Source organism: Diceros bicornis, chromosome 22 (assembly GCF_020826845.1).
Source record: "Diceros bicornis minor isolate mBicDic1 chromosome 22, mDicBic1.mat.cur, whole genome shotgun sequence".
Lineage (NCBI taxonomy): Eukaryota > Metazoa > Chordata > Mammalia > Perissodactyla > Rhinocerotidae > Diceros > Diceros bicornis.
Window position 1 is genome coordinate 2,920,667 of NC_080761.1, and position 23,136 is coordinate 2,943,802.

Sequence of the window (23,136 nt, forward strand, 5' to 3'; positions counted from 1 at the left end):
AAAGGCCATTCATTCATTTGGGGCGGGGGTAAACACAGCCCCAGCAGCCTCTCTGATGCTCCCCTACCTACACACACAGAGTTGGAAGTGCCATCCTCACTGCTGCTCTAAAGTGCGGGAAAGCGGAGGTGGGGGATGGTGACGCCATACATTTCATTCAGGCTAAGCTAAGAGGGTTTCACAAGGCTCACCTCACTCCCTGCCTTCGTCAAGGAGAGAAGGGGCTCTTAAGGGCAGGTGTCATCTGTTTCCCTCCAAGAGATCAAGGGGCAAGATTTCTCCTGCTTCTGAACTCAGGGGCCAGCACCCCCTCCCCCAAACTTCCATCCACTCGCCTGACACTTCCTGGAGCCTGCATGGAAAAGTCCAGCCCTAAGGTGCCTCTGTAAACCTATACCCTACAGCTGCATACAGTTCAAGGTAGAGTCGAGGCAGGAGAAAGGAAGGTTGAACCAGATCCTGGGGTGGGGTCTTGACAGGTTTTTCTCATCTTGTTTTTAGAGTAAGTTTTTGTTGTTTATGTAATGACAGTATTATGAAAACATAAGGTGCAATGAAGAGACTTGGGGTAAGGAATGAGCTTGCAATGCCACTGTCAGCCTCCCTCCATGCCCCTCCCTTCTAGAAGCCAAAGCGCATACTGGGCACAGCATAGACAGAAGACACTATACTACCCTGTTGTGAGAAAAAAACCGTATATATTGGGGAATATTAAATATCTTGGGTGTGCTAAGAGAAAAACCTTTTCTCTACATGGATTGAATTTTTTCTTGGAGACATGTTTTCCTACTAGGAAAGGCTAAAGAAGCATTTGATGGTTGACCAGGTAAGACACGTCCCCGAAGAAGACAGTGCCTTGGACAGTGCTGGTGGCGGCCTGGGACACCTGGCATCCTTGGCCCATACTGGCAGGGACTGACTGGAGACAAAGGCTCCTTCGGGGGCAAGGATGGGAGGCGTCTCAGGCTCAGCTGCTCTTCGTTGAATCTTACACTTTTTAAGGACTGTCGGTGTCTGACTTGCTTTTCCTTGACAGAACAACTCTGGCCCTTGGAGGTTGCTTGGTGATTGCAGGCTGTGTAACTCATCATTCTTCCTCGCTCTGCATAGAGGGGAAGCCTGTGGCAGCAGGAACACACACATACAGGGGCTTGGGGTTCCTGTTTGTGCTCATTTAACTTCGTGGCATGAAGTCCATGGTAAATCGCCATTTTCTCCTCTAGAATCTGTCCAACAGCTGTCATGAGCGCCTGGGCCTCAGCAGTCTCACTGTCCATAATTGTTCTGCTTTTGACTGACCCTTGGCTCTGGGCGATGGCTGATCTGGGCTTGTGTTTTTGCAGAACATCTTGACCTTTAACTTTTTTGCGGGGGAAAATCCACTGAAAAAAGAGCCTCATCCTCTTTCTGAAGATGCTTTCTAGAGGACCCTGTTTCTTCTCTGGCAGGAGCGGGAGGTATTTGCTCCCAGCAGGGTTTACCATTCCCTTGACTTGGGCAGGGTGGCTCATACTTCCAGCTTGAGAGGTCCCCAATTCTTCAAACCTTTCTTTGTGCTCTCCTAGGTTGGGCCTCCGACAGTCCTCTCTCTCGTAAGTAGGGGCAATCATCTTGCTCTGGCTCTTCCATGAGTCCTGAAGTTTTGAGATCATGGGCTCCTGCTGCCCTTGGCTGCTCCTTTGGGCTGCCATGGGGCCACACCGCCCCTGGGAATGTAGCCTGTCTCCAGTGGGCACTTTCTGGGGATGGCATTGGGGCACATGAGAAGCCAAGCTGTCTGCAGCAAGGAGCATGTGTGTAGGACAGTCATGAGGCTGATTCGCTGACTGTACCTTCAATTTGGACTTAAATTCACTAACAACATCTGTGTTAAGGCATGGCTCTCCTGGATCTTGGGAAACAGACATTCTAGGGAGTAGGGGGTTTTTATTAGTGCCTGGAGTCTCTAAACTCCTCAGATGCACATTTATGCTTTGAGATTTTGTCAGCACATTAGTTCCCAAGATGACTCTAGACGGTGGTTGAAGGTCAGGGGACTCCTTGACCTCCACTGTCTCCCTGGCCTCTTTGGCCTTCAAAAATTGGGATCCCAAGTTCCTCTCCAGCATTGTTACCCGTTGGCAGGGGTCTCGTGAGGCCCGACCCCCACTGTCCTCCCTTGGCTCATTCCTCGCCATTGCTGAACTTGGACTAGGCTCTAGGCTGCCGCTCTCAGCCTCCACGACAGTCCCACTCTGCCAGGTTGTACCCACGAGGCTGAGTGTGAGGGACTGAGAAGGTGGCCTGCCCTCCTGTCCAGTCAGAGAGGCCTTTGAGGGACCACGGTCACCACCAGGTGGGGTTCCTCTCAGGGCCCCCTGGACTTCCTCACACACAAGTGAGGGGGCAAGGAGAGGCCTCACCAGGGTAGAAACTGACTCCTCTGTTACCACCTTCTTACCAGGATGGGCCTGGGGAGGTTTTCCCAGGAACTCAGCAAACTTGATGATCGAGTGGGTCCCAGATACACAGGTGGCTGAGGGAGGAAAGGCGGACTGTGGAAGGGACAAGGGTTGAGCCTTTTTCAACTTCAAGAGATTTATGGGCTTGAGGACCTTGAGGGGTAGGCCCCACCTGTGCTTCACCCAAAACCTTGTAATATGCGCTTCCAGCACCTCTCGAGTGTCTGCATCGAGAAAGGAAACTCTGGGGGAAGTGTTCGTGCTGGGTCCCCAACTCTTCAAGATTCCTAGATTTCTGGTTTCCATGTGAGTGTCGGACTTGGGAGAAGCGTGGACAGCAAGCCAGGATCGACGCACATTCACAGGGATCCAACCCTCACTGATCTGCCCCAGCTTCCTGCTCAAATGGGCTTTCAGGGTGCTTTCTAGATTCTTGTCTAAGATCCTTAGTAAATCTCTCCCTGAGTCACTCCTCGAGAACCTCAAGCCACTTTCCGACTCCTCAGAGTCCACCTCCCTTAACTTCACTAGGGAGCTTTCTGAACGCCTGGAGAGATCCTTTGGGAACTTCCCCAGAATATGCCCCAGGCCCTTGCCTAAGTCTTGGTTTAGCGGCAGCCCCACCTTCTGCGCATCCCTGCTGCTTTCACCTGTAAATAAAGAGGGTTGTGAGGGTCCATGCCTGCCCTTTGCCTGACATGTCCCTGGTAATCCGTCTCGAGACCGCCTTAGTTCCAGAGACTCTTGGATACTGCAGTGTTGCATGAGCCACTTTTGGAGGTGTTGCTCCAGTTGTTCCTGGAGCTCAGGACTGATTGGAAAATTCTCAGGAAGAATGGAGACCACCCAACTGTCCTGACAAAAGTTCGAAGTGAAGAGACTACAGACTTCTTGAGATCTTTTGACTACAGAGTCTAAAGCCCACCCACTTTCTAGTTGCTTCTGCAACAAAGACCATTCTGGACGTTGAATCTCAGCTGGGATGATAGATTGTGGCTTATTCTGGGGTGTAGGGCAAGATACTCCACAGGCTCTAATCTGGGGTGGAGAAGAAAGTGGTAGGATTGGGGGAGAGGATTGGAGATGGGCCTGGATCTGGAACTGAGTCAGAGGTGGGGGCTGGCATTGAGGTATGGTTAGAATCAAGGATTGAGATTGGAACTCCACATGGGATGGAGGCTGGGACTGGGAAAGCAGTGGAGACATTTTAGCCTGCATTTGAACTGGGCAGGTATTCGAGATAACATTGAACAAGAAAGACGGAGACTGTAGTACTGAAGAGCTCTCAGAGATCCAGGCAGTAGCCACCAGGGACTCACTGTGCAGAGAGGGGAGACCCCAGAAAAGCTGGTTATATTTCATCGGTAGATGGTCCCCCAAGACGTTGGGATATGAGAGCTGCTGAGGACTGGGCAGCTGTGCTGGTTTGCCTTTTGTGCTCCAGAAGGTTTGGGGGGTTGTGGTGTCCTGCTCAGCACCCAGAGATTCCAACGTATTTCCCAAATAATTCAGGTGGTAGTCTGGGCTCATTTGTTTTGGATATGATCCATTTGTTTCTTTTTCCTTCCAAATCTTGATCTCAACTCTCTTTGTGACTTGTATCTCCAGGGGCTTCTCGTCATCACAGCTGAGCAAAGAGGGATTACCAGCCTCTACCTGTCTGTTTGTGGGGTCTTCCCAGCATAAGGCTTCTGGTGGGTGGTGGGAAAGGTGCTCTTGCTGGGACTTGCACTGTGATGAGGTCGAGAAGCACAAGGCTTTGGCAGCCCCCTGCCACCAGGGCAGGGCCGAAATGGGACAGCTTGAGTGACCAAGGTCTGAGATGGCTGGGACGGGAGAAGCTGACCAAGGGGTGTGTGAAGACGAGCTCTGTGGGACAGCGCCCAGTGGGAGTGCCATCGAGTCACACTGAGAAAGTGTCAGAATGGAGTCTGGTTGGGGATGGGGAGGGAAGGCTGTTGGAGGGGCCGGGCAGGACTCTGAATCAGGGGGGCATGGCGGGGGAGGGGAAAAAACAAGCTGCCGGGGTGAAAGGTTGTCCAGGGGAAGGAAAGGCTCTGGTGGCTGAGAGGCACTCAAGGATGAGTGGGAACAAACAGAAACTGACGAGGTCATCAGGCCGGGCGAAGGGGTGGAGGCCAGAGGTACAGGGTGCTCTGTCAGAGGAGCCAGGGACACGGTGGCAGCAGCCTCTGCTACACGCTCATGGCACGGCCAGTGGGCTCCAGCAGGCGCTGTTTTGCACACGTAGCCAGGGGGGTCTTGACATGAGAGCTGACAAAAGCCACCCTTGTCAGGGAGCTTCCCCAGGCGGCTGCAGGAGACAGGAGGCAGACTGGCGCAGGAGGGCCAGGCAGGCTGGGCAGGGGTGGGCACCTGCAGCCCAGTGTCCCTCACCAGCCCCTGTGCTGACCTCACAATGCTCCTGCTATTCTTCATTCCAGGGCTTTAGCCACATCCTTCGCCCATGGCTCCCCCTCCCAGGACCTCGCTGGAATCTTATCATAGGGTCTGGGAGGAAGGAAGACCCAGGAGAGAAAGGGAAGATTCTTTACCTTTGCAGAAGTGAAACCAGGCCCCGAGCCTCCTCCAGTTCTTTCAGGCAATCTCTACGAGCTGGAAATCAGGAAACGGTCACAGTGGTGAAGGCAGGGGCCTAGGAGTCTTGCAGGAGGCTGAGTTCAAAGTCCCTTTAGGAGAGACCCTTGGGAGATTAAACTCTGGAGCCCCAGATCAGTGTCCAAGGCCACGTGATCCTAACAGTGACCTCAACGCTCCCAATGAGGAGCACTTTGTCATTTACACAGTACTTCCACATCTGTCACACCTACAGCCCTCACCACCCCGCTGTGGGGGAGAAAAGACAGGGTCACCTTACAGAGGAGTCTGAGCCAAGTTAACTTGTCCACAGTTGGACCTGGAGGTCCCACCTCCCAATCCAGGTACTGTTGGTCCACTACAGCCCCACGCCTCTGCTGGGCAGCACCCCTTTCTAGCCCCTCCTGGCTTCACCTGAGCACTCTGTTTCCTGAGGGACAACAGGCTCTGCCACTGGCATCCCCGGAGACCGAGGAGCTGGGCCCTCAGAGCCCCGAAAGCTGAAGGCTACCTCTTGGGGCACAGGGCTGAATGGCAGACGCTTACCTCTCAAAGCTCTGCTTTTCTTCCTAGTCCTGCTGCTCGTCCCTCTCGGCTCCGCGTGACCCTGAGAGCCAAGAACAAGCGAGGGCCTGGGACCCAGTTCTCCCTCTCCTCTCTCTAGAGCAGCTGCGGACGCTCAGTGTCCATGAGCAATAGGACTTTCTACGCTTAACTAATGGAGCTCTGAGTTTTCCCCTTTTATTTATTTTTAGAGTGGATAAAATATTTTCGATTTTTCTTTGAAGAACGCAAAGAAGGATTTTCTATATGAGATCCACCATGGATTTCTCCCATCCCTGTTCCTCTGCTCAAGAAACACACATTCTCAGACCTATAGGCTCATCTGAGCTTCGTCAGCTAGGATTCTGCTTCCAGAGGCCAGAGCCCACTCCAGCCCCTGCTCAGAGGCCCTTGGGGGCTCAGCACTGCCCTCACATCAGCCTGACAGTGACACCTGCCCCAAGAAGGTGGCTGAGTGAACCAGTGCTCAGGGCCTGTCCTCCCGTAGGGATGGAACTCTTAGTATCCAGTCCTCAGCCACTGGTCACTGCATTTGGGGCTTTGCCCTGGAGCCCTCTACCACACCTGGACCCAGGCTCTGAGATCTTCAGATAGAAACCCTCACGCCTCCTCTAACCCATGCCTGGCCTGGCTTGTCCCTAGAAGGATGATCTATTCTTTCCTGAGAGTTCCTATCTCAGGAGTCTCTCTAGCTGATTCAGAAAAGTGGAAATTAGAGAAAAAGAGATCATCTCTATTGGGGTTGAGCCAAAGGTTCCTTACCTTCCTGATGTTTCTATGCTTCCTAGGTGGTGGTAAGGACGGTAAGGACGGATTACTTGGGACACGGGAGTAACAGGAAGAAGAGCCCCAGTCCACACAGGAAACCGAGGATGATCTCAGTCACCCAGGAAGTGGGGCTGCAGCTCAGCCAGGTAGCGCTAACGCTACTCAGAGAAAATAGGTTCTCCTCCATCTTCTGAGTTGCTCTGCTGCCCTCAGGCAACTGAGCACTGGGAGTCTGCTAGGGGACAGAGCCCTAGGCTTGCATCACAGAGCTGTGGCCTCGTCACAAAGGGTTCCTTCCTGAGGGCGGGGGAGGGGGCAATAAGAGGAGGGGGCAATAAGAGGAGGGGGCTGAACCACCACCCCTCCCCCACCATCCAGCCCAGTAGATCACCCCACCCTCCTGGGCCTTCTAGATCTCTCCTTCTAACTTTACTCTCATCCTATCAGAACCCTTAGCCAATTTTCTACTCATTCCATCTGGAACCCAGATATTACCTGATTCCTTTTGTCCATTAGAGATCTTGACTTTAGGCTCATCAATTTCATTAACCTTAAAAATCTGAAGTTGTCCCTGGAATTTTGGCTATTCCCCAGAGATTTTTACTCTCACGATTTCTTCTGCCCTCAACTCCAGCCTCCCCACATAATGTTTTTGTCTTGTATAAACTCAAGCACAGAATTTAAATTTTCTTACACTCATTTAGTTTTGTGAATTTTGAATAGTGTTTGTTTTGTCTCATTTTCTATCAGAGGGTCCTACACACAAAAAATAAAAATTTATTATTCAAAATTCATAAATCTAAATATGAAAGAATTATAAGTATTAAACCTTCCAATGATATTTTTATTATAAGTTTGTAGCATTTATAATTCTGGAATTAGTAAAGCTTTAAACTGCACAAAGACTTCTGGGACATGTACATACACCCGCGAGCGCGCACACACACGCAGGCTCATCCTTTCACAAACCAATCCAGTATTTTCAAATCCAAGAACCCATAATTTTGTGCTTAAAAAAATTTTTTCATATATGTTTTCTTGACCCAATTTCTTCTTATTTTGCCAAAATAAAGACAGTGCCCACTCTCCACATAAGTTTTGAAACGTTTTCTTTCTTTTTTTTTTTTTTATGAGGAAGATCAGCCCTGAGCTAACATCCATGCTAATCCTCCTCTTTTTGCCGAGGAAGACCAGCTCTGAGCTAACATCTATTGCCAATCCTCCTCCTTTTTTTTTCCCCTCCAAAGCCCCAGTAGATAGTTGTACGTCATAGTTGCACGTCCTTCTAGTTGCTGTATGTGGAACGCGGCCTCAGCATGGCCGGAGAAGTGGTGCGTCGGTGGGCGCCTGGGATCCGAGCCCGGGCCGCCAGTAGCGGAGCGCGCACTTAACTGCTAAGCCACAGGGCCGGCCCTGAAACATGTTTTCTTAGTCCATTCGGACTGCCATAACAAAATACCACAGACTGGGTAGATTAAAAACAACAGAAATTTACGGGCCAGCCCAGTGGCGTAGTGGTTAAGTGCGCGTGCTCCGCTGCTGGCGGCCCAGGTTCGGTCCAGGGCTTGCACCCACACACCGCTTGTCAGGCCATGCTGTGGCAACGTCCCACATAAAGTGGAGGAGGATCGGCATGGATGTTAGCTCAGGGCCAGTCTTCCTTGGCAAAAAGAGGAGGATTGGCATGGATGTTAGCTCAGGGCTGATCTTCCTCACCAAAAAAAAAAAAAACAACGGAAATTTATTTCTTACAGTTCTGGAGGCTGGGAGTCCAAGATCAAGGTGCCAGCATGGTCACCTTCTGATGAGGACCCTCTTCCAAAGTCTTCACGCTGCATCCTCATATGGTGTTAGGGGGCTAGGGATCTCTCTGGAGCCTGTTTTATTAGGCACTAATCTCGTTCATGAGGCTCATAAGCACCTCCCAATGGCCCCACCTCCTATCATCTTTAAGAGTTAGGATTTCAACATCTGGATTTTGAGAGGACACAAACATTCAGACCTGTGCACATGAGCTATACCCAGAAGCCAGGAATGGGTTAGGGTGATCTAAGGTTTGACCCTTAAAAGTCTGTAGGTTGGAGGGTGAGACTGGGCGTCAAAGCCTTGGGGCTGAGTCAGATCTTGAGCAGCCTCTTCGGATTCCCTAGTGTATTCTGTACATATTCTCTTTTTCTGAGTGTGCCTTGCCTTCCCCCTCCCATCGCCCCCAGAACCCTGGAGCCTCCAGTCCAGCCTGAACCACATAGAGAGGGAGCTTTGAGTCCTATACGAAATTCTCTTATGAAACCATTCTACATCCCCTACTGGTAGTAACTCAGGATTCACTGAGGAATTCACATGGTAAATTTGTCTTAATGGTCCATGTGGGCTTAAAAATAATGTGTATCCTCTGCTTGTTGGCCATAATGTTTTTAATACAACTTAGTGAGAATGAGGACATTTGAGTTTATTTGCCTGTATATTCATGAAGGTGCACATTCATGAGCACATCTTCTGCATCTACTATTGCTTCTATGGGCCACAGCCTTCTCCACCTTTATGATATTCTCACCTTGAATTCAACCTTTTATCAAAATTTGGACTTAGATCTTCTTTGTATTCGTATTTGCCCTCTATATTTTCTCCATTTTTTATTTTCAATACGTTTTGTTTGATGTGGGTTTCTTTTGACATTTAAAATCTTATCTGACAATCTTTACCTTGATTTATTTAATTATTGTCCTATTATGATTTATTTCTGTCATCTACTCTATGACCATACCACCCTGAACGTGCCCGATCTTCTCTATTTCTATCATCTTATTTTATGCTTTATTTTCTATACTTTCTTTATTGTTTCCTTTTTCCCCTCCTTTTGCCTCTTCCAATTTATAGATCAAATGTTCTTCTGTTTGTTTGAAATTTGGAAATTTTCAGTATTGTAATGGTTTTATATCATTAATTATATTAATTTCCTCCTCAGTTTCTATGCATATGCCAATATTAATATCATCTCAGCAAACCAAACAAGTACTCTCGCTTCCTCTGATTTTGCTTTCTCCATCATGACAGCCGTTATTTCAACGGAATGTTTTCTGGAGCTTTACTTCTGGGTTATTTAGAATATGCTACATTTTCATGTGTTTTTTAGTATACAATAACCATCACTAACCTCAATCTTAGTTCCTATAAACCTAATAGCATGTTCCTAGGTTTATTTTTCTTCCTACTGGAGTATTTCCCCTAGGAATATTTTCAAATAGATTTACATTATAAAATAATTAACTTATCTTCTTGACTATTGTAACCCAGATTTTTTTTAGAGGCTGAGGTATATTCACATATGATTTCAATACAAATCAAATCATGCCCCCTGCACCTGTGGTTAAAAAAAAAGCCATAATTATGATGCTGTTAATTCATTTGAGATTCCATGATCAAAATCAACCTATGGACAAAGCATGGAAGACCTTGTTATAATTACAAAAGACAGTGTAAATTACATAAGACTTTATCATGTAAACATCTTTGCTAAAAGTTGGAAGGCATGATGGGGAATGTTGCAGAGGGAAGGTGGTCACTAATCTCCACATTCTACTGAGCCAGTCAGTGTTGCTCAAAATGGACAGACAATATATTATTTAAGCATAATATTAAGCACAGTAAGTATACATTAGAAAAAACAAAAACTAAAAAACCTTAAAATTATAGGTTAAAGAACAAATAGAAAATGTACTCTTAGGAGAAAAAAGTGAGAGAAAGGAAATATGTTCCCTATTACTCATAAGAAGTCAATTGATTTTATTTAAAATTTGTAAAACAAATTAGATGATTATATAGCATTATTTAGAGTTCAAGGGAATAGTACATAGTAAAAAAAGAAAATGGTAAAAATTGCTTACCTCTGAAGAGCAGGACCAGGGATCTGAGGAAGAAAAAAACATGATTTTTGTTTTCATTTCTCACCCATCAAAGTGTTTGAATAATTTTCCATGCACATGTATTGCTTCCATTTTAAAAATGTGTTACTTGTAGATCTCCTTGGAATAGTCCAAAATGACATATATGTGTAAAATTAGGTTTCCTTTAGCCAAAAGCATATGAAAAGAAATTGACTCATTTAATGTCTTATGATACTTGAAGTTAGACATTATATAAATTATAATTTAAATTATAATTTTTGGAAGAACATAAATATTACATAAAACAGCCAGAACATGACACTTGGCTCTATTTTCTGCTTATCTAAGAAGTAAAGCTCTTATAATAAAAAATAATAATGATGAGTTTAACATTTTCTAAGGAATATTTTTAATAAAAATGCTAGTTCTTCACCTGTATAAAGCTCCTTATCATCAATAGTAGAACAAAGTCAATCAAGATTAACATTTATATTTTCAAAATTTTCAAATTTATATTGTAACCCAAATATTTCTATCAAAATCTTCAAGCACAGAATGTTGTAAGGTAGCTGTTTGTTTATCAATCCTTTCTCAATTTTTTTGGTGGTTGGCATTACAAATCTTGGTCAGGGTATCTTATCACAGAACTATACTTGTAGTTTTTAAATGTACATCAGGGGAGAAATTTTATTCATGCTTTGACCTTATTGTTCATGTATAACTGGATGGTGATGAGCACTGCCAACAGAACCATTAGATTCAAAGAGTACCGTTGTCTCTTTTAACATAGAGCAATACCACAGACGAGCAAGAAAGGATCTAAAGGCTGCAATTCTTCAATTTTTAATCACGTGCTTAAGTGATATGTAAGAAGTTTTGATAAGAATAAACATTTGAAAACCATAGCCAATTTTGCTATTTCATTATTTAATACATTGCATTAAAAGGTTTAGGCAATACAGATTAATTTTGAAATATGTAGTAAAGAACTGAGTAATGATCGGCATTCTCATTGATATGTTTAAATAACTACTTAACTACTGTAGTTATAAATAACTGTAGTTGTAAATAACTACTGTACATGTTTAAATAACTACTTAGTCCACAAAAGATTGAAAAATATAATGTTCTGGCAGGAGATGGCACTCCAAACTTAGTCTCAGGAATGTCCAATCTCAAGCAAAAATTAATTTTGACTGCCTGGTTAACTTTTAAGAGAGATTTCTTTCATTTAAGTCCAGTATGTGTTCTACTATGACTTTCAAATCCTTTCCTCAGAGATTGTTTACCTAAGCGTTAGGATGTCAGAGAAACTAGGAAACAAAGACGTCTAGCTAGAGAGGTAAACTTTTAAGTGGGACGCACATTCTGACTGTATGAATTTGACTTTGGTATGGCATGTGTGTTTTGAGAACACTAAGAAAATGAAATCCAAGGTACCGACAGGTCCCATTGCCTCAGTGTGGCCCCTCTTATGGGGCGATTGTGCCGACCCATCAAGGACTCTCACGGCATCCACCGCAAAGTCACAGCTGTGATGAAGTGTGACCCAAGAGGGAAGGACAGGGTCTCTTGAGAAGATGAGCAAATAATGTTAAAATAAAACATTGGAATGAATGAGCCTTTCTCTAAATAGAAACAGTAGAGTCCCTGAGAATGAATCCTTAAAGAGCTTGGATTTCTTAAATAAAAAAAAAAGATTTAAATCCATGGTCTGGGCCAGATAGAACAAAATGAAATAACGATAACAAATAGGGTAGTGAAATTCTGTACTAGCTGCCATAAATGGTAGGAGTTGCTTAATGCTTAGGATGATGGGAAAGAAGAAGCGAAGGAAAGATGAAAGGTAGAAGACTATTCAGAGAAACCCTTTCCTAAAAATGCATGATAAAACATGTAAAAGCATCTGTTTTGGGCCGGCCCCGTGGCTTAGCCGTTAAGTGCGCGCGCTCCACTACCAGCAGCCCAGGTTCGGATCCCGGGCGCGCACCGACGCACCGCTTGTCCGGCCATGCTGAGGCCGCGTCCCACATACAACAACTAGAAGGATGTGCAGCTATGACATACAACTATCTACTGGGGCTTTGGGGGGAAAATAAATAAATAAAATTATTTAAAAAAAAAAAAAAAGCATCTGTTTTAATGCATGGCTGAGTCAAAATAAGGAAATTCTTCGGAGACCTGGAAGAACAAGCAAGTATAAATCCAGGGGTTAGTGAGCGCCTCGCCTGGCATTTGCCTGGGAGTGTCTCCCAGCAACTAGTACCCAGCCCTGAGTTTTAAAGGGCCGTGAGCCCCTGATTCGACAGACAGAGACTGACGCTCAAACAGGGAGGGATATAGGCTACAACACCTCCCACATAGATCCAGGATCTCTAAGGCAGCACTTTAAGTATCTGGACTAGGAAAATCCCACCCTCATAAGGAGACAGTGAAAATACATGCCTGCCTTTTTCTTGGCCCTAATAGAGTAGGGAAAAATGAAAAAAACAACAAGTTTTCTGTAATAGTTCCTAAATACAAGACAATAGCCACATGGGTTTGGGGTTTGAATTCATACTATTTGGCCTGAAAAACATCAAGGTGGAAAATCAGCTCCCTGTAGTCCTGGGAACTAACTGATCTGAGAAATGGAAACATGAAGAGACCCACACATATTTGGAAATTTGGTTTATGACATGTTTTCATTGCAGATAAGTGGAGAAAGAGGTATTTTTCAAAAACCAGTACTGAGATAATTGATCTCCATAGGAAAAAAAAAATGAAATTGATCTTTGTCCCATATACCAAACACAAAAACTATTTTAATTGATTAACGTAATAATTGATAAAGGCAGCTTCTAAAAATTTTTAGAAGAAAAATGAGAATATCTTTGATCTTGGTGTACCTGGAGGAAGAACAAACCACAAGCAAAAAATTAACTTGACCATATAAAAATTAAAGACTTCTATTCATTAAAAGATACTGCAGTGTGAAAAAACAACCCCAAAACCTGGCAGAGATATTTGCAGCACATGTTACCTGGGTTTAGTATCCAGAATATGTAAAGGCCTCCAATAAATCAATGAGTGAAAGACAACAACCCTGCTAAAGACAGTGAAGGAAAAACCCACTCATCCTCCCGTGTGTCTCCTTCACTCTCACATGACTGCCACACTCACAACACTTCCGGCACCAGAAGTGTGGGGTTTTTTCCCTACACCAAGCAATTCTCTGTGATACCAGCTGGGTTTCCTACAATTCAATCCAGTTCTGACACTAGCCAGAGATAGTGTCAAATCCTACAAGTTAAAGGCTCAGTTCCACAAGGCTGCCCACCCCCGCCCCCCGTGCCAAGCACAACTCGAGCTGTTACCTATGCTTCTGACCCACTGGTAATAAATCAGAGGTCCCCATGACTCCTTCTTTGCGTTCGATTAATTTGCTAGAGCAGCTCAAAGAACTCAGGAAAGCAGTGTACATCCTAGATTACCAGTTTAATATAAAAGGATATAACTCAGGGACAGCCAGATGAAAGAGGGAAGGTATGTGGGAAGCGGCAAGGAGGTTCCATGCTCTCTAGGAGCTCACAACTCTCCCAGCACATCCATGTGTTCACCAACTCAGAAGCTCTCTGAACTCCATACTATTGGGATTTTTATGGAGGCTTCCTCATGTAGGCGTGATCAACCATTAACTCCGTTTCCATGCTCCTCTCCCCTCTCTGGAGAATGGGGAATGGGGCTGAAAATTCCAAGATTCTAATTATGGCTTGATCTTTCTGGTGATCAGCCCCCATTACTATGTCCTACACATACTATGTATACTGTGTCATGTGCTACATGTTTGTTGTATGTAAGCACAGTATGTAAGTATATAAGCTTATTTACAGTATATAAATGCTTGCTACTTTACATATATTCACTCTTCTAGAAAATCAAAACAGACTCTTCTCAACTACCCATATGTTCTTTACCCTCAGGTATCACTGCCCATCATACTACCTCCCTCCAGGGTCCTGGCTATCCTGCCTAAGTTGCTGAGTTGTGGATAGAAGGTATTCTGGATGCTTTGAAAGTGCTCTGTAATCTCTCTCTCTCTCTCTCTCTCTCTCTCCATACTCAGCTGCAGTTGCCAGAGTTATTAAAGGACTATTATGAAAGTAGGCTCATTCTACATGTACAAGCTCAAGTTCTATTTTTCTTCAAGCATCTTCTGGTCTGAGATGATATGACATACTGGGAAGGGAGCATGAGAGGAAACCTCAGGTCATTTGTCTTTCTAGTTCCCAGACTGCTGCCCCTACAGACCTCCGGGTTCCAGCACACACTCCTCTGTTCCTCCACCCAATCCTCTACTCCAGGCACAGTCATTCAGCAGCTTGAGGCTACCCTACCCCCAGAGAAATCTTCTTCCCCCAATGGGTCTGTTATGTATCCTTCATTGCCATATATTTTGAAAAACATTTTTCTCTGCCTGTGTCTCTTCATATACTACTCACTACAAAGAGCACTAAAGCCCTATCCTCTCCTCCACTTTGTCAGTCTTGCTGCTGTGAGTTCTCCTAGTATCTTCCTGGATAACAAATTCCAAGGGCCACTTGGTATTGCTCCTTCGTAGCTAGTGCAAAATGTTTATTTCATGAAATACTTGACATACATAATTTTATAATTATTAATCTACATACATATTATGTATTAGTTTTTAAAATTCTTTATAAAAGACAAGTCTCAGTTATACCATGTACAATGGACTGAATGTTTGTGTTCCCCCAAAATTCATATGTTGAAATCCTAACCCCCAATGTGATGATATTAGGAGGTGAGGCCTTTGGGAGGTAATTAGGTCATGAAGGTGGAGCCCTCATGAAGGGGATTAGTGCCCTTATAAAAAAGACCCCGGAGAGCTCTCTTGTTCTGTTTCCATCATGTAAGGGTGCAATAGAAGTCTCCAGCCTTCACTAAAATTTGACCACACTGTCACTCAGATCTTGGACATCTAGCATCCAGAACTTTGAGAAATAAATTTCTGTTTTTTATAGGCAACCCAGTCTATGGTACTTGGTTATAGCAAACAAAAGTGACTAAAAAACCATGTAAGATCATGCTTGCAAGGATTTTTATTCCATATAACTAGTCTCTATATGTGTAATATGTTTCAAACATTCAGACATACTTTTTTTTTTTTTTCGTGAGGAAGATTAGCCCTGAGCTAACATCTGTTGCCAATCCCCCTCATTTTGCTGAGGAAGATGGGCCCTGGGCCAATATCCGTGCCCATCTTCCTCTACATTATATGTGGGACTCCTGCTACAGCACGACCTGACAAGCGGTGGGTTAGGTCTGCACCTGGGATCCCAACCCGTGAAACCCCGGGCCGCTGAAGCAGAGCACGAGAACTTAACCACTACACCACCGGGCCAGCCACAGTCATTCAGACATACTTTTGATCAAAGATTAATCTGTTGCATATTTTATTAGTAATCAATAAAATCACGTTTGAATTTTTCTAGCCAGATAAAATATCCTGTACCAAATGAGTCGATCAAAATTCTTTGTTAGCATGAGGTCTGAAAGCTTTCACTCAAGCCAGTTGCTGCAGCCTCATATCATCAAATCATGCAGGAAAAATGGAGAAGTGACTCACTGCAAGAATAACTATGTGCATGTTGAAAAGATCCAATTCATTTACAAAACAGTTATGCAACACTACTATATCGAGCACTGTTCTCAGTACTGTATAACAATTAACTATCTAATAGTTGAATCGTTAACAACTGGATTGTATTATGAGTGTTGTCTATCTCTGGGACTTGAAGCCAAACAAACCAAAAAATAAATAACTAAAAAGCATCACTAGCATATTTGAGAAACATAGTTATTGGCAACAATGGAGCAAACCAACCACAGTTCTGAGGAATTCTTACTAACAATTCCTGGCACCTAACTCTTCCACCAAATCAGAATCTGTGGCTTCTACTTGGCGAAAGTGCCACTCATTTCACCCTACGTGCTTGAGTCACTCCTCCTCTTTCTCCACCTTCCTGCCAGCTCTGTAATGCCTCAGCCACGATGCAAAGTTCAGGGTCAGTCGCGCCTCTTTTAAGGGACCTTCTGAGGCACCTGAAAAATGCTCTCTCCTCGTTCTTATTCCAAGATCTACTACAACTTCTATTCAACCACTTAGGAGCATTCGCCTACTTGCGTTGTCTCTGTGTATGTCGGACTTTTCTCCCAGATGGTGAGTTCCTGGGCGCAAGGAGCATTTTTGTAACTTAGTATCTTTTGGTAATTTAGTCCACCTCTGTATGCCCGCCAGCAGTTTCTCGCTGCAGCGGCTGCCCAGTGAACACAGGAGGGAATGAGTAAGCCTTGCTGCAGTTCAGGTTCACTGAGCCTGAATGTGAAGCAAATTACAAGAGGACAAAGCCCAAGAAACTGGTGCTGCTTGGCTGAAGCACTGTGAACACACTGGGGAAGCAGACATCTCTGGTCTATGTTGAGTGGAACTTCTTGCAGCAGAACATAGATGCAGAGGTCTGTGAATACACAGCAGCCACCTGCCCAAAGGGCAGCCCAACATCAGGGTCCATCTCTTCACAGAGCTTCTGTGGTGAGAAAGAGCTGCAAAGAGTAACGTGGGCCAACTGGAAACCATATATATATACAGTGTAATTTTTTCAGTTGGAATCCTGTGAAAGAACCCTGAGATCCTGTAGAGCAAGGCACACATTGTCAGATGAGGCCCAGGTGGACCTGGTGTTAGAAGACCTGCCCCAATTCACACGGCCAGTGAGGCGCATGGAGAGGTGTGCACCCAGCCTACCTTTTAGTCTGATAGTTTTTGCCCTGTACCCGCCTGATTGTCCTCTACATTTTAAATAGATTCTTCCAAGAAGCTAAAAATTGATATGGGCATCTAACGTGTGCCTAACTTAGCTTAATAGCTGACCTTTGCCTTTAAGGGATCTATAAACTATTGGGATGAGAGGAAGGAGATAAGGGAAGGCCATAGATAACTGGAGTATAATCTGCCATCCAATACCTTTACTGTATAGTTATCTTCATAATAAAGTCTACCTGTTATCAGGAAACTGCCCCACCCCCTTCCTGCAGTTATAGACTTCAAATGCTCCATAGTTACAGGTTGTCATTGAGTTTGAAAAAAGTATATGTTGATTTTGACAGCAAAAAGGAGGCAGTGGTACAAGATGGGGCAAAGCACCCACCAAAGTTACTCCCCTTCCCTCCCCCAGGGACTGGGAGCTTGAGAGTTATCCCCCTGAATGTTTGCATTTCAAATATACAGCTTTCACGTTGCTGAAGGGACAGTACTAGGTTGTAGATTTACATCTCAAAGGGCAGAGAAAAGATTTATAATTGAAAGCTTTCTAAAATAACTGCTCTAAGAGGAGGTTCAAGGGCCTATCTCCCTATCACCGGGTTTCAGCTGGAACAACCAGTAAATTCTCCTGGCAGCAATGAGGTTTTTCAGGAAGGCAATTTAAGAGGGGCTGGGTTCATCCTAGGGATGTAGCCTTAAACTGCTAGAAGCCATTCTCAAGTTGAGTGGGCTGCTAGTGCAGGAGTTTGGGTAGAGTGGTTATGTGCTAAGAGCTCTTTTGCAGATCTCATGACCAGGTGTTCACAAATGTCCATCTCTTACCCGTTGCTTTGCTTTCCCCAGACTTATTCAGGCTTCTCTCCTCGCTGCAGCCCACTTTAGCTTACCCACAAGTCTCATCAAGAACCAAAATGTAGAGTATGGTCCCTTATTAGCTTATCCCAAGGAATGAGAGTCAGCTGACCACAGGGAGACAAATTTCCTGTCAAATCTCACCAGTCCGTTTATTCTCATGCAAATCTCATGCAGTCTGTTTACTTCCCCTCATCTACCCAACTCCCTCTTTACTGCTTAATCCTCCTTACTCTATAAAATAAAAGCCATTTTCTGCTTGATTTTGACATGCTTGCAGATTTCTGAGATTGGAGCGTTTCTCCTGTTGCAACGTCTTTTTGAATAGTGTTTCTCTTTATCTAAGTTCTGACTTGTTTTTATTTGATGGAGGACCATGCGAGAGATGCATAAAAGGGGCTGCACATATCTACTGACACCTTGGAAGTTTCCATCCCCTTTGAACCGTGCTCCACTCAGACCAACCAAAGCGTGGGCCAGCAGCCGTGAGGAGTCTCAGGGTAAAGGCGAGATAGGCACGCAAACCCTCAGTGTAAACAGTGAGAACCACTGACCTAGGTCTTTACGACAGTTGGCCACGTGGTCATCAGGGGAGACCAAAGATGCCCTGGGACTTTGAGGTGTTGGCATTATGGTTGCTATCTGAAGAGAAAAGTAGAAGTTTAAATATGAATATCTAAAAAGCTAATTAGCTTTTCCTTAAAAAGTAAAATAAAGGAAATGATGTCTTGTTACAGAAATTAAATTAAAAGAAATTTTGGAACTATGGAAAATCCATTAAAAAACTCAGGTTTACCTTAGTTAAAACCTATCTAGTGCTATTACTGTGACTGTTGGTAGATCTCATCTTTCTTTGTCTTTTGGGGGGTTTTTTTGGCCCTTTCCTACATCATCATTTTTGAAATTTGTTTCTCTCACATTAACCTAGTATTACCTCCTAACAATTCCTATTTAAAGTTCTCCCTCATTATTCCCTTCCCCACCTTCATTCTCAGTTATCTCCAAAGAACTACTGTAACAAACCATTTACTCTGGAGGCAGGAATGAGAAGTGCAGACTTCTTTCTGAGGCCTTAAGAATGCTCGTCTCCTTAAATTTTTGCTTTTCCACTCCTGCTTCAGACATTTTTGAGACGTAATGTTTTTTTCTCTCTACCTTCAAATACTTGACCTTCATCATCAACAGGCCGTCAGACAAATCTGCAAGCAAGCGCTGTATCATCATTAGACTCATGTCTTACGTGTGACCATGGGCATTCCTGTCTTGACCTGTGAGAACTGCAAACTCTCAGCACAAATGACTGGGTCCAATCCCGTTGCCCCCACTCCCCCCACACTAAGAGACTTGACTAAACTGTAGCATGGCTTCTGTTAGCTCAAGGCCACGTCCCTAGGATGCCCTAGCCCCCTTAAAATTCCTGCCTGAGAAAGCTCAATGCTGCCAGAAGAATTTACCTTTTGTTCCAGCAAAAACCTGACTATAGGCCACTCACTTCCTTTTTCTTAGAGCATTTGCTCTAGAAAACTTGCAATTGTAAATCGTTTCTCTGCCCATTTGAGATATAAATCTTCCACAATTCAGAAATGTCTGTCCCAAAGACCTGGGGGCCATCCTTTGAAATTTTAATCATCAAGAAGGATAGGGCCCCATCTCCTAGTCTCTGTGGGAGGGTAGGAGCCTAACTTCCATAAGTACAGTGACAGACACAGATGGCCCAATCATATTGACCAGCGTCCCCCAGCATCCTCCAGTACTTTTCCTTTAGCACACCCCAGTGTTTAAAAAGCCTCCTGCCTTTTTTTCAGAGGAGTCAAGGTCAGTTTGTACTGATGTCTCTATTCCCTGCTGCAGTAGTCTGAATCAAGTCTGTCTTGCCTCCTTTAACAACCGTCTAGCTCTGTTTCTCTTTGATACCTGTCCAAGCTCCTAGACTCAACATCCTGGCTCACCTGAACTCATTGGATGATATTTTTAAAAATATTTCTTTTTAGGACAACTGATTGCATTCCTGATCTTTTGCCTATTATTCTAAGCTCCTCAGCTGGCCTTGATCGTAAACTGCAGCCTGTACTGATAACTGACACCTGTGGGGTCTTGGTTTGCTCGTCTTTGCTCTGCCTGTGACCTGGCAACACCAACCTTCCCCTCACAGCCCCTGGCCTATCCCTGCCCAGCTGAAAGTTTGGACTAGGCCCAGATCTGGGGGAACAAAAAGACCCATATATTCTTTCTTCCTCTTAGAGTCTAATACAGGGAACTAGAATCTAGGGCCAGCCACCCTCTCAGGCTTGCAAGTTCTAGTAGATAACTTCCCTTTATATCACTAAATGCTTGGAGACAAGATGGTGCGATGACACATGTTTTCATAATCTTGTTTTTTTTTAAGGTTTCTGACTATTGCTGTTGTTTTCAGCTGATACCCAGACCTTGGACATTGATCAGATGTTACTGTTTTGTATTGAATTACCATGATCTTTTCTATTGCTTTCAAAAATTTATCTTCCTTAGATGTCTATATATGTACATATACAAAATAAAATTCCCTGAAATATATCAATGATAATTCTTCTTTTACAGAAATATTTAGCACTCAAGTTTTAAATCTAACCAATAGATTAGATTAGATTGGTGTTTTGATATTTTTGAGAAATCATATTTTACTATTTGTTTTTAGTAATGTTAAGAAAAGAAAAACTTTCAGTATTGTCTTAACATGAGTACAGCCATATTTGGCCGTTCCATGGACCTACAGCCACCAGCACACAAAGGAATATAAAGCAGCTTTCTGTGTGGTGGGAACTGGCCCTTCTCCCACGAAGGTAGTTGCAATTTGTAAGATTACAAGACTCTTTGGGTGTCGTAGCCGGGGACAGACTGGCCATCTGTGCTGGGCTGGGACAATAGCCAGGGGGCTCAATGCACGTACACAACTGATAACCATTTGTGCATTAGAACACCAAATGCTTACTCTGCAAAAGTTTACTCTGAAACTTGCCCATACTATATAAGCTGCTGAGGACTGGGGCTTGATGAGAGTCTCGCCTCTTGGGAGGACGCCTTGCCCAGGACCACTGTCAATGGGAACTCCCACCTAGCCATGTCAATTGAAGGGACTCTCCTCAGTGTAAGGGAGTGGATGTTGTGAGTACCCAAACTGATGTTTCTCTTTTCAATTGATCTGATGTTATTTCCCTTCAGTCAGTCTGACGTTTCTCTTTTCAATCGACCTGAAGTTTTTCCCTCTTGATATTTGACCTATTCAGATCTGTTTGCTGCGTTTGCCTTTACCCTTCCCTATACAATAAAATATACATTCACTCCATTCATCTGGGTTGAAAAGTTTCTTTTACGTCTCTGATCAAATCCACCAAACCTCTCAAAGCAACTGTGCTTTTGAAATAGTGGTAGTTTCCAACTTATTTCCTTCATATGGAGAATACTTAAAATCATGATAATACTTTTATACCTCTTTCACGTGAACACATTTTTTTGTTCAATCATTGCAGGTATACTAAATGATTTGGCAGCCCTTAGTGTTTCTTCAAGAAAACTATTAAAAAATATGTTTAAAACAACATAAGAAGCATGTTTTCATCACATCAGGTCATTTTCTACTTGATGCAACTGGGGACTCACTTCAGAAGTTTGCAAAAACATCAGAGTAAAACAATAACTATTTATAGATGACAAAAGACTTAACATTAAAATGCAATTGACAAAGAAACTTGGTTATTTTTGCGACACACTTTTTAAGATAGTGACTAGAATTACAAGTGATAACATTATACCAAGACATATTAGAATTTTAGGAATTTTATATAATTTTTAGAACACATATTAATAACATTCACCCATACAATATAACCAAAAAAGTTTATCATCATTTGACAATGCTTCCCATGCAATTTAACATACCATTAAGCCAATTTGTTTAATATCTCCCTTTTTATGGGAAGAGAGAAGAAATTCTTTTGAGGTGAGGTGTTCCAAGACCCCTCTGGAAAACCTCAAAGTTATTTCCAAGTCAAAAAGACTTCATTTGGAATTTGATTTTGGGAAGTTTGTCAAAAATATCAAAATGTTTGAAAACATTTGGTCACATAGGATCATAAGTCACTGTGAAACAATGCTTAGTTATCCAAATAACCAAATTGACAACAGGAAATGTTAAAGATAAAAACACAGCGAGTTAAACAGTTTAAGGAAAAAAAAAACAAAAAAAACCACCTTAGCTCTCTTAATAGAGAGGCCTCAGCTTTTTGACCATAGAAATTATTTTGATAAAACATAAAATCTCTGCCTTTTTGGTAGACTATTCAAAGGTAAAGAAAAAAAACCTTTCATAATATCATTATCAAGAGCAGACCATGGGCCGGCCCCATGGCTTAGCGGTTAAGTGCATGCGCTCCACTACTGGCAGCCCGGGTTTGGATCCCGGGCGCGCACCGACGCACTGCTTCTCCGGCCATGCTGAGGCCACATCCCACATACAGCAACTAGAAGGATGTGCAACTATGACATACAACTATCTACTGGGGCTTTGGGGAAAAGTAAAAGAGGAGGATTGGCAATAGATGTTAGCGCAGAGCCGGTCTTCCTCAGCAAAAAGAGGAGGATTAGCATGGATGTTAGCTCAGGGCTGATCTTCCTCACAAAAAAAAAAAAAGAGAGCAGACCAACAGTTCAAGAAAACTGTCCTTTTATGAGAGAGAAAAACAAATTCTAATTGTTCACATCTTAGTTTTGATACTAAAACTCATTTACTTATTAAATTTATTTCAACCTTAGCCAGCTTGACCATGCACCAAACTCTTTTGTCAGTGTTCCATCTCTGCAAACCTTCTGTAACTTTCTTTTTTTTCATCCAGAATTTGTCCTTTCCTCTTTCCTATAATGAGTTCTACTTTAGGACAAATTTACTTTCTTAACAAAAAACATCTCTATTCATTATACCTTCTTTAACTGAAAATATACATTTCCTAATAGCATAAAATTTTTTTAATGTGGCACAAGACATGTTTATTAATAGACCCAAGTATCTTTTAGTTTTTCTGTAATAAAAAGCCAAAAGTAGATAGACTTATGTTTAGTAGTTAATGTCTAATATTTTACCTTATTTGGAAATCATCTAGATACTCAATAAATTTCTATCATTTAACTTAATTTAGCAAAACTCTAAGGTTTCAAGTTACCAAAAGGTTTTGAA

The 23,136-nt window shown here is 43.6% G+C and overlaps 1 protein-coding gene across 1 annotated transcript; it reads right to left on the reverse strand.

Moving 5' to 3' along the window:
* Positions 1-749: 749 nt before the first annotated feature.
* LOC131419907 (spermatogenesis-associated protein 31A6-like) lies at positions 750-6,558 on the reverse strand. The gene is given in 5 exon segments (XM_058565423.1): positions 750-4,755; positions 4,997-5,057; positions 5,586-5,646; positions 6,366-6,426; positions 6,428-6,558. Coding segments are annotated over 5 exon segments (4,320 nt in total).
* Between the last annotated feature and the right edge of the window lie 16,578 nt (positions 6,559-23,136).